General features: G+C 41.5%; 1 protein-coding gene across 1 annotated transcript in view; it reads left to right on the top strand.

Annotated features, from left to right (window-relative positions):
• myo10 (myosin X) overlaps window positions 1–14,895 on the top strand; it is a 271,259-nt gene that overhangs the window by 144,675 nt on the left and 111,689 nt on the right. Inside the window, exon 4 of the mRNA XM_071362598.1 lies at window positions 7,279–7,466. Within this exon, the coding sequence (XP_071218699.1) occupies window positions 7,279–7,466 (188 nt within the window). The remainder of the gene's footprint in view (window positions 1–7,278; window positions 7,467–14,895) is intronic.

Raw genomic sequence — 14,895 nt, forward strand, 5'->3', positions numbered from 1 at the left:
CGACCACTGTGTTAGGGTATCACTAGGCTGTGAAAAAGGCCTTATGATATATGTGGTGTATTGTCATAAAAAATATGCAAATAAGACTGGTAGAACTGTTCATGGAGGGTTCTAGGAAGAACCCTTGAAAGATAAAAGGGTTCTTAGTAGAACCCTTCATAGTGGGTTCTAGGTAGAACCTTTAGAGGATAAAAAGGTTATTTGTAGAACCCTTTATTGAGATTTCTACAAAGAACCCTTCTTAGATGGTTCTAAGTAGAAGAATTTACAGAAGGTTCTTCTATGGAGACAAACCGAAGAACCCTATATGGTTGTACTTAGCACACTCTAAGTAGAACCCTATATGGTTCTACATAGTGGAGATAGCAAAGTACATGTTCAGCTGTTATTCCAATGTATATACAGTAGGAAAGTTTGTGGGAGACAGAAAGATGTGTTCTCTTAACTATTGCATGATGGGTATTTCTTTGCTTGTGCTTAGCTTCAAATTTGTACTTGGAGTTTTTAGATATGGGTCAAATATATTTCAGTCTCTCTCGCTTTCTCTCTCAGTCTCTCTCGCTTTGTCTATATAGGGGATGTTTGAGAGAAGGGAATTTTGCTTCTGAATGCTCAGCCTCTGATCAATCATCACACACACCAAGGTTATTATAGTTTGTTCTGGGGGTTTTCTATTGGTTTTAAGATTTTTATTTGAAATTCATTTTAGTTTCAGTTAGTTTTCAGATCTGATTTACACATTTTTATTTAGTTAAACTTTTATAAAAAAACATTTATTTCATTTTTATATTATTTAGTTTTAGTGTAAGGAACAGAAAGTAGCCTGTGCGTGGGTGACTAGGAGCCATTTATGTTTTGTATAGTTTTGTGTTTTTGGGGATGTCACTTCTTGCCACTGGTGATGGGTCAGGTCATAGGTTAGGTTATGTTTAAAGGTAGACTCAGCGAGTTAACAAGGATGCACAAAGTAAACGGTAATAGTGGGTATGGCAGGGAATTGCTAGGGGCCGCACGATACAATATAACAACACGTGGGTGCCATTACGATATGTATTGGGATTCTCACGATTCTATAGTGTATGTATTGCGATTCAATACTGTGATTTTATTGCGATTCCGTGGTCCAAACATATTGCTCACCATATGTCTGCTTGCAGAGGGACAAGAGAGAGCCACGAGAAAACAAGTTTTAAATCAGTCATGGAAATAAGTGCTAAAAACAAATTGGCCCCTTATTTAAAACGGAGATAGAGAACCAGTTATGAAGGAAAAATACTAGAGTTTTGTGCAGGTACAGCCAACTATTGCAACAATTGCGATATTGTCAAAACAATATGATACGATATATCATAAAAAATAATATCCCAATTTGTAACTGTTTCGATTTTTTTCCCTCATCACTAGCAGTGGGTCAATTTCCTCAACAACCGGGAGCGTTGAAGCGCGAGGCTAAACTTCTCCACTGTTTCGGTCCCATAGCTACCACGTTGTAGCAGCGTGAAGCGGGCCTGAGCACATGCGCAGATGCTCTGTGTGACTGTGTGAGAGCAAAGTCTCGCATCTCACTCATCTCAATGGGCACGTTTCTCTGCTCAGACGTTGCTGATGTCTGCCAGATCTTACAACAACTGGATAGGTATTTTACATATCAGAAAACCACATGGCCGCGTTCCCCTGCTCAGACGTTGCATGCATCAACCAATTGTTGTGTGCCAAGTCATCAACAGTGCAGTTGGGCACCAGACTGGTATACTAAATGATGTGGTTAGCTGATACATATAATATCTATCTAGGCGTTGTAAGATCGGGCATGCGTCAGCAACGTCTGAGCAGAGGAGCACGACCGACATGTTATAGCAATCTGGTGCCCGACTGCACAGTCGATGATGGCATGCGTTCCACTGCGTAGACGTTCCATACGTCAACCAATGGTTGCGTGCCAAGTCATCGACTGTCGTCGACTGACAGATTGCTATAACATATGTGGTTAGCTGATAGGTAAAATAGCTATCCAGACATTGCAGTGGAACACGACCAGTATCTGCGGTGCTGCTCATCTCCCTGACACACACACACACACACTGGTCAGCTCCAAGTAGGCCCTGTGTGGGGAATGGCTCACATCTGCTCTCTGTAAAACAAAACGGAAAACACCAAATCCAAATCAAATCAAATGTATTGGTCACATATTTAGCAGATGTTATTGCAGTAGCTGTAACGATGTACGCTGAGAATCGGGAAGCAAGTTCAGGGAGTGAATACATTTAATAAATAAATGAACAAAGCCAGAAACAAACAGCTCATGAAACAGTAACAATGACGACTGGGGAAGAAGCCAAAGGGAGTGACATATATAGGGCAGGTAATCAAGGAGGTGATGGAGTCCAGGTGAGTGTCATTATGCGCGTAACGCTGGTGACAGGTGTGCGCCCTAACGAGCAGCCTGGTGACCTAGAGGCCGGAGAGGGAGCACACGTGACAGTATCGAAATGCTTGTGCTCCTAACTCCAACAGTGCAGTAGTATCTAACAATTCACAACAATACACAAATCTAAAAGAATGAAATTAATAAAAAATATAAATATTAGGATGAGCAATGTTGGAGTGGCATTGACTAAATACAGTATAATATTATACATAATATACATATGAGATGAGTAAAGCAGTATGTAAACATTATTAAAGTGACTAGTGTTCCATTGTTAAAGTGGCCAGTGATTCTATGTCTATGCATTTGTATTTATTAGGGATCCCCATCAGCTACTACCAAGACAGCAGCCACTCTTCCTGGGGTCCAAACACACCAAAGCACACACATTACATATAAAACAAAAGATAAGACAGTGAACTATGTTTGTACTGAATTGAGAGATGAGAGTACATCATATAACATCCTTACACTACCACATATCCACAACACAACATGTTGAATACCACCATATAGGGCGGGCAGACTCTACGGTGCAGCGTTGAGTAGCCGGGTGGCATCCGGCTAGTGAGGGCTATTTAACAGTCTGATGGCCTTGAGATAGAAGCTGTTTTTGATGCACCTGTACTGACCTCACCCTCTGGATGATAGCGGGGTGAACAGGCCATGGCTCAGGGGGTTGATGTCCTTGATTATCTTTTTGGCCTTCCTGTGACATTGGGTGCTGTAGGTGACCTGGAGGGCAGACAGTGTGCCCCCGGCGATGCGTTGGAGCAGACCGTACCACCTTCTGGAGAGCCCTGCGGTTGAGGGTGGTGCAGTTGCCGTACCATGCGGGGATACAGCCCGACAGGAAGCTCTCAATTGTGCATCTGTAAAAGCTTCTGAGGGTCTTAGGGGCTAAGCCAAACTTGAGGTTGAAGAGGCGCTGTTGCACCCTTTTTACCACACTGTATGTGTGGGTGGACCATTTCAGATTGTCAGTGATGTGTACGCCGAGGAACTTGAAGCTTTCCATCATGATACATTCCAAATGGCACCCTATTCACTATATAGTGCACTACTTTTGACCAGGGGATAGGAATAGGGTGCAATTTGGGAGACAACCATGATTTACCTCTTTATAGTGAGGATGAAGGAAGCCGGAGATCCAGAGTTTTTAATTTATCTGCTTGTTTTATAAAGAATCTAATAATTCAAAGCTCCGCTGATTTCAGTAGAACAGGAAGTTGCTTTCGATCATGGGCCCGGCCATTTAATTGCCTTTCCCACAATGCATTTGTGCGTTTACACTGGCCATGTTTTTTTCTCATACACTCTCGGTTAAAAGTTCTGTTACGGTGTGCGGGAGCAAGATACTGTAGATAGTGCTGTTAGCAGGGAGCTGTTTTCTTGTTTTCAATTGCCTCGGGCAGAAGGGGCCCGGTGAAGATAAAATGGCTAGGCGAAATAAGTCTCTGCTCAGTCTTGTGGCTTTTCAGATCGAGATGTCTCATTCTCTCCCACTTTGGGTTTAATGGTTACATTGAAAGGGAATGGGGATACCTAGTCAGTTGCCCAACTGAATGCATTCAATCGAAATGTGTCTTGCGCATATAACCCAACCCCTCTGAATCAGAGAGGTGCAGGGGGGAAGCTTTAATTTACATCTGGGGAGCAGTTGTTGTTGGGGGTTAAATGCCTTGCTCAAGGCCACCTTGCCGGCTCGGGGATTAAAACCAGCGACCTTTCGGTTACTGGCCCAACGCTCTTAACTGCTAGGCTGCCTGCCACCCCTGTCTATGGGAGAGGTCTTGAAAAGACTATGGGATTTCTCAATTGGCCTCGGTGTGACTCTAAGGGCCGGTTTCCCGGACACAGATCCATTTTACTCCTGGACTACGGAGCACCTTTTTATCCAGGTTTATTCTTAATCTGGGACCAGGAAGAACCAACCCTCATAGAGCCAGTTTCCCGGACCCAGATTAATTCATTTACGACCACTCCTTGACTAACAAGCACTCTCAATGGAGAATCTGTATATAAAGTGCTTTTTATTCTAGGAATATGCTTAATTTTGGTCCAACCCTAAAACCTAGTTATGTGGACATACAGGTAACTGCCAAAATAAAGGAAACCCCAACATAGTGTCTTTATAGGGGTTGGGCCACCACGTGCCACCAAAACAGCTTCAATGCGCCATGGTGTAAATTCTACAAGTGTCTGGAACTCTATTGGAGGGATACAACACCATTCTTCCACAATACATTTTATCATTTGGTGTTTTGTTGATGGTGGTGGAAAATCTAAGACGGCCATGGCATATCTTGAAACATCAGGAAGTTGAACAGTCTTTGTCACTGAAGCTCCTGCCAAACGTGCCCAAACAATCACCTCTCATTCAAAGTCACTGAGATCTCTTTTTCTAGCCATGGTAGCCAAAATAATGGGCAATTTTGTCCACTCAGGTATTCAAACCAGCAACCTTTCAGTTACTGGCCCAATGCTCTAACTGCTCGGCCACCTGCCACCCAAATAGGCTGGATGTTGATACCCAATAGGCTGGGTAGCACCTCCGACTAGAGAGTGTATCTACAGCTATCCCTTTGGTCTCCCATCCAGGGTTTTAACAAAGCCCAGCCCTGTTTAGCTTTGATAGTTGTCACTGACCATAACCAATGTGCTATTGTGAGAATTATTGTTGAGGAATCTCCACTTAATAGATTCACTTGTTGCTGTCAAAGTCATTCCAAATGGTAGGTTCAACAGAGCAAATGAAATGGAACCATATATCATCAATTATGCTATTTAGACCTATATAGCATCTGGGAAGTCATCAACAGCTATTGTTTTCCTTCAGCCCAGGATTCAACAAAAAATTGTCAATACATACACTGTAGGTCTAGGGTTTCAAGCTTCGGTTGATATTAAATGGAACTTACAAGTTAATAATAAATATGTTCGATTCACGTCTCAATCTCAACCAAAAATGTAAGTTAAAGAATAGACAAACTGGATTTAAAGACTCAGTGGCACAGATGGAGCTATCTAAGCAGAAGAAACATCTTCATATGTTGATATTTGGTTGCATTGAGAACCAAACACAATTCAATATAATTTTTTCGATACGGTAAATAGCCTATTAATTATCGACAAGTTAACAAATAATATGTTGGATTCACGTCTCCATCTCAACCAAAAATAAAAGTAAAATAAATAAAATAAAAGGATTAAGTCAGTGGCTCAGATCTAGCTATCCGAGCAGTAGATACATCTCCTTTAAATGTTGATATTTGGTTATGTTGTCAACCAAACAAAATTCAATATTACTTTTGTAAGACAGTAAATAGCCAAATGTTAAGGCTGTCTTAGAAACGAATGTCATTATTTATTTAACCTTAAAATGAGTAATACATCCATGGCCACATTTTGAGGTTACTGTGCCAATAAATGTCTTCTTATGTAATCATAGAAAGTGTGTATGTTCAGGATCGCAGGTCTGTGGAAGTCTTCACAATTGCTATAATAATCTGCACAGAATCTCAAACGGCATTGATCACATGCACCATGTACTTTAATGTAATTTCATCTGCAATCCAGGTTATTTGGAAGTGCTATTAGATGAATCACAATGATAACACATTAAGTTGTTGTATAAATAAATACAATATATGGCATTGTATTCCCAATTGAACTTCGAAATGGTTGACATTGCAGTGATAACACATTTAGGTGACAACTAAACCAAAAATGAGACCTACATTTTCCTTTGGAATTTGGTTGTGTTTTTAGATGATTGAAAGCATAGTGATAACACATTGGGAATTCAACAAACTTTTGGGTGTCTTTTTGAGTGGGTGAAAAAAGGGTTGTAATGTCTTTGATCAACGTATCTACCAAATATGACCAAATTCTCCACGTTGAAATGGCGTGGTGTGCTCAGCGTTTTAATATTTTATGTCATCCACTTGCACCCCAAACATGCTTTCTCACCACAACTGCCTCACCCTCACCCAGTTTATTCTCAGGGTCATCAGCACTGTTAACTGTAATCGGGGTATGTACCGGATTGAAGTATGTAAAGTTGCTTTCCCCTCAGATGTATCTGTGTTTTTTCCAAAACGCTTCATTATCCATTACTCATTACCACAGAACTGAGGGATCTGCCAAAATACCTTTTGTCTGGCTGAAGAAGTTTCTATTTCAGCACTTTGGTTTATTTGGCTTTGAACTTTTAAACATGAAGCGGGTTTTCATGAAAACTGGAGTGGGCCTAAGAAAATGAAGGGGGAAAGGTCAAATAAACTTAGCGTTGTGTTCTGAAGCAAATCCAGACCGACTGTTCACAATGATGTTGGTGTTCATGTTGGTTTGCAATGACTTTACCTGGCCTACTTATTTTTCCCTCACGGAAGGTTATGGCCGATTGTTATCTTCCAAGGCCCTGGAAAATAAGTTAAAGGTTTTTATGGCCTGTTTTTTTTGTTGTCTTAAGTTAAGTTATCTATGGCCTTTGGGCTGTCTGAAAAAAACTGTTTTTCTCACATTGGAACATAGACAAAGGACTGTTCACCCAAGACTTCCCTTGTTCAAGTCCGGTCATTCCCTGGGGAGTGTTGCAGACAAAACCTTAATATCATTCCATTCCATGTGAATTATGCTATCTGTTGATGAAAAGGGATATTCTACATGGCTTTTAGATTTTTTTCCAGCAACCGTGCTATACAGGGCAATGCGGATGTATGTCTAACCAGGCCAGCGCAGTACAGCTCAGCACGGCTGGGCTTGACCCGGGCTCAGTATTGTGAATCAACCCTATTTCTCTCCATGTGTTTCATGTCCTTTCCCATCTCTATCTTCCCCTACAACAGACATACATCGGCTCCATCCTGGCTGCGGTGAACCCGTACCAGTCCATCCCTGACCTGTACGACCGGTCGGCGGTGGAGAGGTACAGCCGACACCACCTGGGCGAGATTTCCCCGCACATCTACGCCATAGCAAACGAGTGTTACCGTTCCCTATGGAAGAGACTGCAGAACCAGTGTGTGTTAATCAGGTGAGTGGTGATTGTTATGAGTCGTTGTTTTGCTTGACTTTGTTTGAATGCACTGATTGTAAGTCACTCAGGGTTAAAGCATATGCTATGAGGAACACTAAATGACTGAAATGATGTTGGGTTATTTGAAGAGAAATGAATGAGAAATGTGATTGGGTAGGCCGCCATCGGGTGAGAGAATGTAGAGAAGTCATTGGCTTGTCATTTTGTGAGCTGTGAATGGTGGGAAATTGACAGTGGTGGAATAAGTACCCAATTGTCATACTTGAGTAAAAGTATAGATACCTTAATAGAAAGTTACTCAAGTAAAAGTGAAAGTCAGCCAGCCAGAAAGTCAGCTACTACTTGAGTAAAAGTCTAAAAGTATTTGGTTTTAAATATACTTATTAAGTATCAAAAGTAAATGTAATTGCTCAAATATACTTAAGTATCAAAAGTAAAAGTATAAATCATTTAAAATTCCTTATATTAGCAGACAGCACCATTTTCTTGTTTTTAAAATTTACGGATAGCCAGGGGCACACTCCAACACTCAGACATTATTTTCAAAGATGCATTTGTGTTTAGTGAGTCTGCCAGGCCAGAGGCAATAGGGATGACCAAGTGCTTGAATTTGACAATTTTCCTTTCCTGCTAAGCATTCAAAATGTAAGGAGTACTTTTGGTTGTCAGGGAAAATGTATGGAGTAAAAAGTACAATATTTTCTTTAGGAATGTAATGAAGCAAAAGAAAAAGTTGTCAAAAATGTAAAGTACAGATACCCCAAAAAACGACTTAAGTAGTACTTTAAAGTATGTTTTACTTTACACCACTGGCAGTTGGACATGCCCTTTGCAGGTAATAGAGTATTGATATCTGACTGACCAATTGTATGCTGTGAAAGAATCTCAGAAGCCAGTATGTTACCTGTCAATAGAATGAATACAGATGATTGGTTGTTGGTCCACAATTGGCCACTTGTGGACTTTACAACTTTATGCCCTTTGGCATCCACAGCGAACCGATTCAATTTCAAGTCTCAGTCTTGGTGCTATTGGCTCTGTTTCTATCTCCATACTCCTTTGGTTCTTCCCGAACATCCTTCCTCTGCGTTTGTAGTTGGCCAACTTTCTCATCCGGCCTCGCGCTATTGTGTTCAGACAGACAGGCACTGTTCTCATCGCCCACATCAAACACACAGAGTTATTTTTACAGTTTTGGAATGATAATATTCAGTCCACATTTAGCAGAGAGAGTGGATGCCAAAGGACTTTTTTCTCAGTTGGATTATTCTTAGCTTTGCAGAGTGAGCAGCTCAACTCTGTCAATGCTGAGTTTGAATAGAATGGGATAGAATAGGAAGACAGGAGAGCAAAGGTGCCAATACGTGTAGAGCAGAAGCATAAGAAAATGTTCACGTTCAATAGGTACGAAGGAGCGAGCTATTACCTGAAATTTGTCCAATAAGAACACTCATTTTGGTTTTCCGTTTCATGCTAACTTAACATGACAGATATGGGGATGCCTGGGGGTGAAAGGCCACACAAGGCCACACATGTTGTAAACATACATAGTTATGGGTCATGGAGTACATTATGGCTCAGTTGCGCAAGTCCCCATTTAGGTGACACAGTGGTGGCTCTTGTGCCCTTAAGCAAGTCGGGGCATGCTGTTTTAGATACAAGCGCTGCAGTTACCCAGCAATTCGCCCACATTAGTTTACAGCCCTGTTTGACGGCCACTTATGGAAGCCCTGAGATGCTGAGGTAACGAGAGACACATGTATCCTTATAAACTGCTCCTATTCAGAGGTCCTGGACTACTTAGCTTACTTAGGTTATGTTCCAAATGGCACACTATTCTCATAGGCCTCTGGTCAAAAGTAATGCTTTATGTAGGGAATAGGGTGTCATTTGGGACGCAGTAATGCAATTACATATAAAACATTTAGGCCTCATAATTGTTGTTATTTAGATGTAGGTGATTTGATTAATTTGAGATTAATTTGATACAATTAGATAACTTGTAATAGGGTTGTGTGTGACACTGTTCAGTTATATAGCTTGCCACTTAAAGATTGAAATTGCAGGGGAAACTGATTACCAGTGTCATGAAGCAAATGCACTTTTGTTCAATACAAAGTCCTATACCATACATGTTCACTTTTATTCCAGCTGTTTGGTGGTAGTTGCGCTGTATTCCTTTGATTAGTTGTATTGCAGTGCATTTTGTTTTTCTTAAGCTCCAATTTTTTTTTAAAGCATATTTTTTAGGGCGCGAATGAGCGTGCTCACGCTGGAAATAGAATACGTGAATGAGAGAAAACAGATGGGCCGTGAGCGTCAACGACGTCTACGGCTTCATAGTGCGTCAAATTAGAAAGCAAGTGTTTTTTCCTGGTGTCTACATGGAACAATGCTGGGAAGAGTAAGCAGACAAATTTTGTAGAAAATGAATTTTTATGATCTTCCCTATGCTAAGTAGATTAAAGATGTAGTTAACAATGTATTGGGCTGTAAACTAAGGTTTGTCAGTCAAATAGGCTATATATTTGAAAACAACTGCAGTGTACCTGTGTTGATTTTGATTATAGCCTAGACAGGCTACAGCTGGAAAACTTGAGGACTCCGATTTCAAGAGAGAGCACTGTTTATGTAGAAAGAACGAGATGTACTGTAGTTTATACATGGCTCTGGTTTATTAGAAACAAACAACATCCTCATGAGGAGCTAACTGTTTAGCCCAGGTACGGTGTATCCCGTAGGACATCTAAGGTCAAAAGGAACTCAGTAAATCTCTGGGGCTAAATAGTAAACAAAAACAGCGGTTTATTATGGATTTTCATAACAATTACGTTGGCATACTCTATACAGTGTATGTGAATTGACACTCACTACTCTCGCACGCAAATGTCATGTTGTTGATGGGCGTCTCACCGTGTGATTTCGGCAAAAGACCGAACCCAAACCGGCCACACGTGCACCATCGTGCGCATATTGATTTTGTCCCCCCACACCAAACGCGATCACGACACGCAGGTTAAAATATCAAAACATACTCTGAACCAATTATATTAATTCGGGGACAGGTCGAAAAGCATTAAACATTTATGGCAATTTAGCTAGCTAGCTAGCTTGCAGTTGCTAGCTAATTTGTCCTATTTAGCTAGCTTGCTGTTGCTAGCTATTTTGTCCTGGGATATAAACGTTGAGTTGTTATTTAACCTGAAATGCACAAGGTCCTCTACTCTGACAATTAATCCACACATAAAACGGTCAGCGAGCAGTGTGGGTGCAATAATTGAATAACGTGTATGTTTAAATGTATTTTGCAACGCTCACGCACGTGAGCGGTGTAGTCAGCATGTTAGGGTTACTGTATACAGCATAACGCACGATTGTATTTGACGATAGATGGAATGTGGGAGGACTATGCATCAAGGTGTGTGAAGTGGGGAGCAAACACAAACATACTATATTATGTACTTGGATGTCGGGAGGGACAGACAATGGTGCCATTCTGTTCTAGCCTGGAGTTAGGGTTACACATGAAAAGGAAGCCAAACCCAAAAATAATTGTGGAAACCAGGCTAATGACCTTGTGGTGCTGTTATACCGTTTAAATGTTAGGCTTTCACTTTGAGCTGGTGAAAGACTGAAAAGTACAATAGTTTGAATGTGGAATTTACTAAGACTGTGAAAGAAAACACTGATTCTGACACATAAAAGGGCATTATTGCTAATTTCTGAAAATGTATCAAATTCTGAGAATTTTATGGTGCAACAAGTGTTTCCACTTTCGCAATACGCTTTTGTCAGCACATACTGTAACTCTCTAAATACTCATCAAGAATAAGTAGCCTGAACATACTGGAATCATTGTCAACACTCTTTCTCTCTCAAGTGTTTGACACATCACTGATGAAGTACTCTCTTCATGTGTTCAACACAGCAATTTCACATCACAGCTGTGTTTTTTGATGTTTAAACACCTCCCAGCCCTAACCTAGACGTGTAACTGGTGTATCTCTTCAGAAGTAGGGTGAAGTTGCTCTTAGACACTGATCTTATGTCAGTTTTACATTTTCTCCACTTTGGTGGAGGGGAAGCTGATCTTAGATCTGTACCTAGGGGAAATTTCACCCCAGAGGTGTGAGTCTGTGAATAATTTAAAAGTCCAACACTAGAATGGAGTGGTAATTACTTCTTAGTGTTTATCCTAAGGGCGCCTAGGTAGCTTACTGCTAAGTAGCTGTCCTGAGGGTGTCTGCATACGGCTAGCTGCTAACCGATTGTCCCTTAGAAGCTTGGACTCACTGTTCTGTTGGTTAGTCATTAGTGGGATTCATAGGGGTGAAAATGGCTTCCTTTGCTACATTCTTTGCCCATTGTACTACTCCTCGTTCTCACTGATTTGAAGGAACTGGATAGGAGTAGCACTGAGGATGTTGAGTTGCTCCCATATTGTGCTCAACTATCTGTTTCATTTCGTTCAGTGAGGACGAGGAAAGAGAACAAAGGGAAGGGAGCCATATATTGGGATGCACCCAGTCAGCTTATGGGGTATCTTGGTAAAGGTGCAATGTACAAGGCAATTTAACCCTAAAAGTGCCAACCTGTTTTTGCCCCCCAAATTGATAATAATTGCAAAGAGACACAAGCCTAAACACTTATTTTATTAACCTTCTGCAACACAAGTTACTGGTTTTAATTCCCCAAAACAAGCATATATTGTAACTTTTTCACACAGTTATAGTAAAATTGGATATTTAAAATGTATTTTTTTTATTTTTGATCAACTTCATCCATAGCAACAAAATTTTTCTTCTATTCATTCAAAGTGTTATGTTTCTGTGATACTCAGAGGCTGAGAAATGGGTCAATTCAGGGGTAAAAAAAAATATATTTTTAGAGGCCGAGGCAACCCTGTAATGTCAAATGATTAATGTTGTATGACAGCCAAGCCGACTGTGGTTCAGTGATTGACAGAGGATCACCCCAGGCGACTCCTCAGGTGCTTGCTGCGCATCAGCCATTTAATCTGTCAGGTTAGCCATTTCTCACCTGTGTTTAGAGAGCTCATGTTGGCTCAAGATCGAATTTTCTGATTTCCACAGATACATTTTAGTAAGACTGTCAGGAAAAACCTGCATTAAATAGTTATTTGTTATAAAATTTACAGTTATTGACACTTTGAAGTGTTGGTATTGGCTACAGAGCACAAAAGTGTCCGAATTTTAAAACCACAGCCTATGCACTAGTCCCATCGTTCCCAACTTTTCTGGGTCACGACAACCCACCGTTAAACCTTTTGAATTTCCATGTGACCCAACAAATAAACATAATTATTTAACCTGTGACCAGAGTCGTCATGCACCCATTATTTTTGAGAGGGCACAAGGTATGTGAGGATTGTCTTAGCACACCTTTTTACCTGTTCAATTGTAATTTTAATGAGGTTGTCATTCTGACTGTTGTAAATCACACATCTTAATATACTGCAATAACAAGCCTAGGATATTACATCCAAATTACATCACAGTACATGTACACATCATCAATACAATATCTTGTCATCATTATAAATGCACAAATATCATGATATTATATAATAAGGTGCCAGATTACATTTAAACCAAGTATTTTTCTGCAAATCTAATCATAGGCCCCTTTACTGGCTCAAATAGCCGACCAATCAGCCTGTTACCAACCCTTAGTAAACTTCTGGAAAAATGTGTTTGACCAGATACAGTGCTATTTCACAGTAAACAAATTGACAACAGAATTTCAGCAATCTTATAGGGAAGGACACTCAACAAGCACAGCACTTACACACATGACTGATGATTGGCTGAGAGAAATTGATGATAAAATGATTGTGGGGGCTGTCTTGTTAGACTTCAGTGCAGCTTTTGACATTATCGATTATAGTCTGCTGCTGGAAAAACGTATGTGTTATGGCTTTACACCCCCTGCTATAATGTGGATAAAGAGTTACTTGTCTAACAGAACACAGAAGGTGTTCTTTAATGGAAGCCTCTCAAACATAATCCAGGTAGAATCAGGAATTCCCCAGGGTAGCTGTTTAGGCCCCTTTCTTTTTTCAATCTTTACTAACGACATGCCACTGGCATTGAGTAAAGCCAGTGTGTCTATGTATGCGGATGCCTCAACACTATATTTAGGACAAATCATTCACTAAACCCCAAACCTCAACTACATCTCGTAATGAATAATGTGGAAATTGAGCATGTTGAGGGTTTGGTCAAAACTGGCATGGTCAAAACATATTGATACAACAATAGTTAAGATGGGGAGAAGTCTGTCCATAATAAAGCGCTGCTCTGCCTTCTTAACACTATCAACAAGGTAGGTCCTACAGGCCCTAGTTTGGTCGCACCTAGACTACTGTTCAGTCGTGTGGTCAGGTGCCACAAAGAGGGAAAATTGCAGTTGGCTTAGAACAGGGCAGCATGGCTAGCCCTTAAATGTACATTTACATTTTTTTTTTTTTTACATTTAAGTCATTTAGCAGACGCTCTTATCCAGAGCGACTTACAAATTGGTGCATTCACCTTATGACATCCAGTGGAACGGCCACTTTACAATAGTGCATCTAAATCTTTTAAGGGGGGGGGGGAGTGAGAAGGATTACTTTATCCTATCCTAGGTATTCCTTAAAGAGGTGGGGTTTCAGGTGTCTCCGGAAGGTGGTGATTGACTCCGCTGTCCTGGCGTCGTGAGGGAGTTTGTTCCACCATTGGGGGGCCAGAGCAGCGAACAGTTTTGACTGGGCTGAGCGGGAACTGTACTTCCTCAGAGGTAGGGAGGCGAGCAGGCCAGAGGTGGATGAACGCAGTGCCCTTGTTTGGGTGTAGGGCCTGATCAGAGCCTGGAGGTACTGAGGTGCCGTTCCCCTCACAGCTCCGTAGGCAAGCACCATGGTCTTGTAGCGGATGCGAGCTTCAACTGGAAGCCAGTGGAGAGAGCGGAGGAGCGGGGTGACGTGAGAGAACTTGGGAAGGTTGAACACCAGACGGGCTGCGGCGTTCTGGATGAGTTGTAGGGGTTTAATGGCACAGGCAGGGAGCCCAGCCAACAGCGAGTTGCAGTAATCCAGACGGGAGATGACAAGTGCCTGGATTAGGACCTGCGCCGCTTCCTGTGTGAGGCAGGGTCGTACTCTGCGGATGTTGTAGAGCATGAACCTACAGGAACGGGCCACCGCCTTGATGTTGGTTGAGAACGACAGGGTGTTGTCCAGGATCACGCCAAGGTTCTTAGCGCTCTGGGAGGAGGACACAATGGAGTTGTCAACCGTGATGGCGAGATCATGGAACGGGCAGTCCTTCCCCGGGAGGAAGAGCAGCTCCGTCTTGCCGAGGTTCAGCTTGAGGTGGTGATCCGTCATCCACACTGATATGTCTGCCAGACATGCAGAGATGCGATT

The sequence above is a fragment of the Salvelinus alpinus genome, chromosome 23 (genome assembly GCF_045679555.1).
Source record: "Salvelinus alpinus chromosome 23, SLU_Salpinus.1, whole genome shotgun sequence".
NCBI lineage: Eukaryota > Metazoa > Chordata > Actinopteri > Salmoniformes > Salmonidae > Salvelinus > Salvelinus alpinus.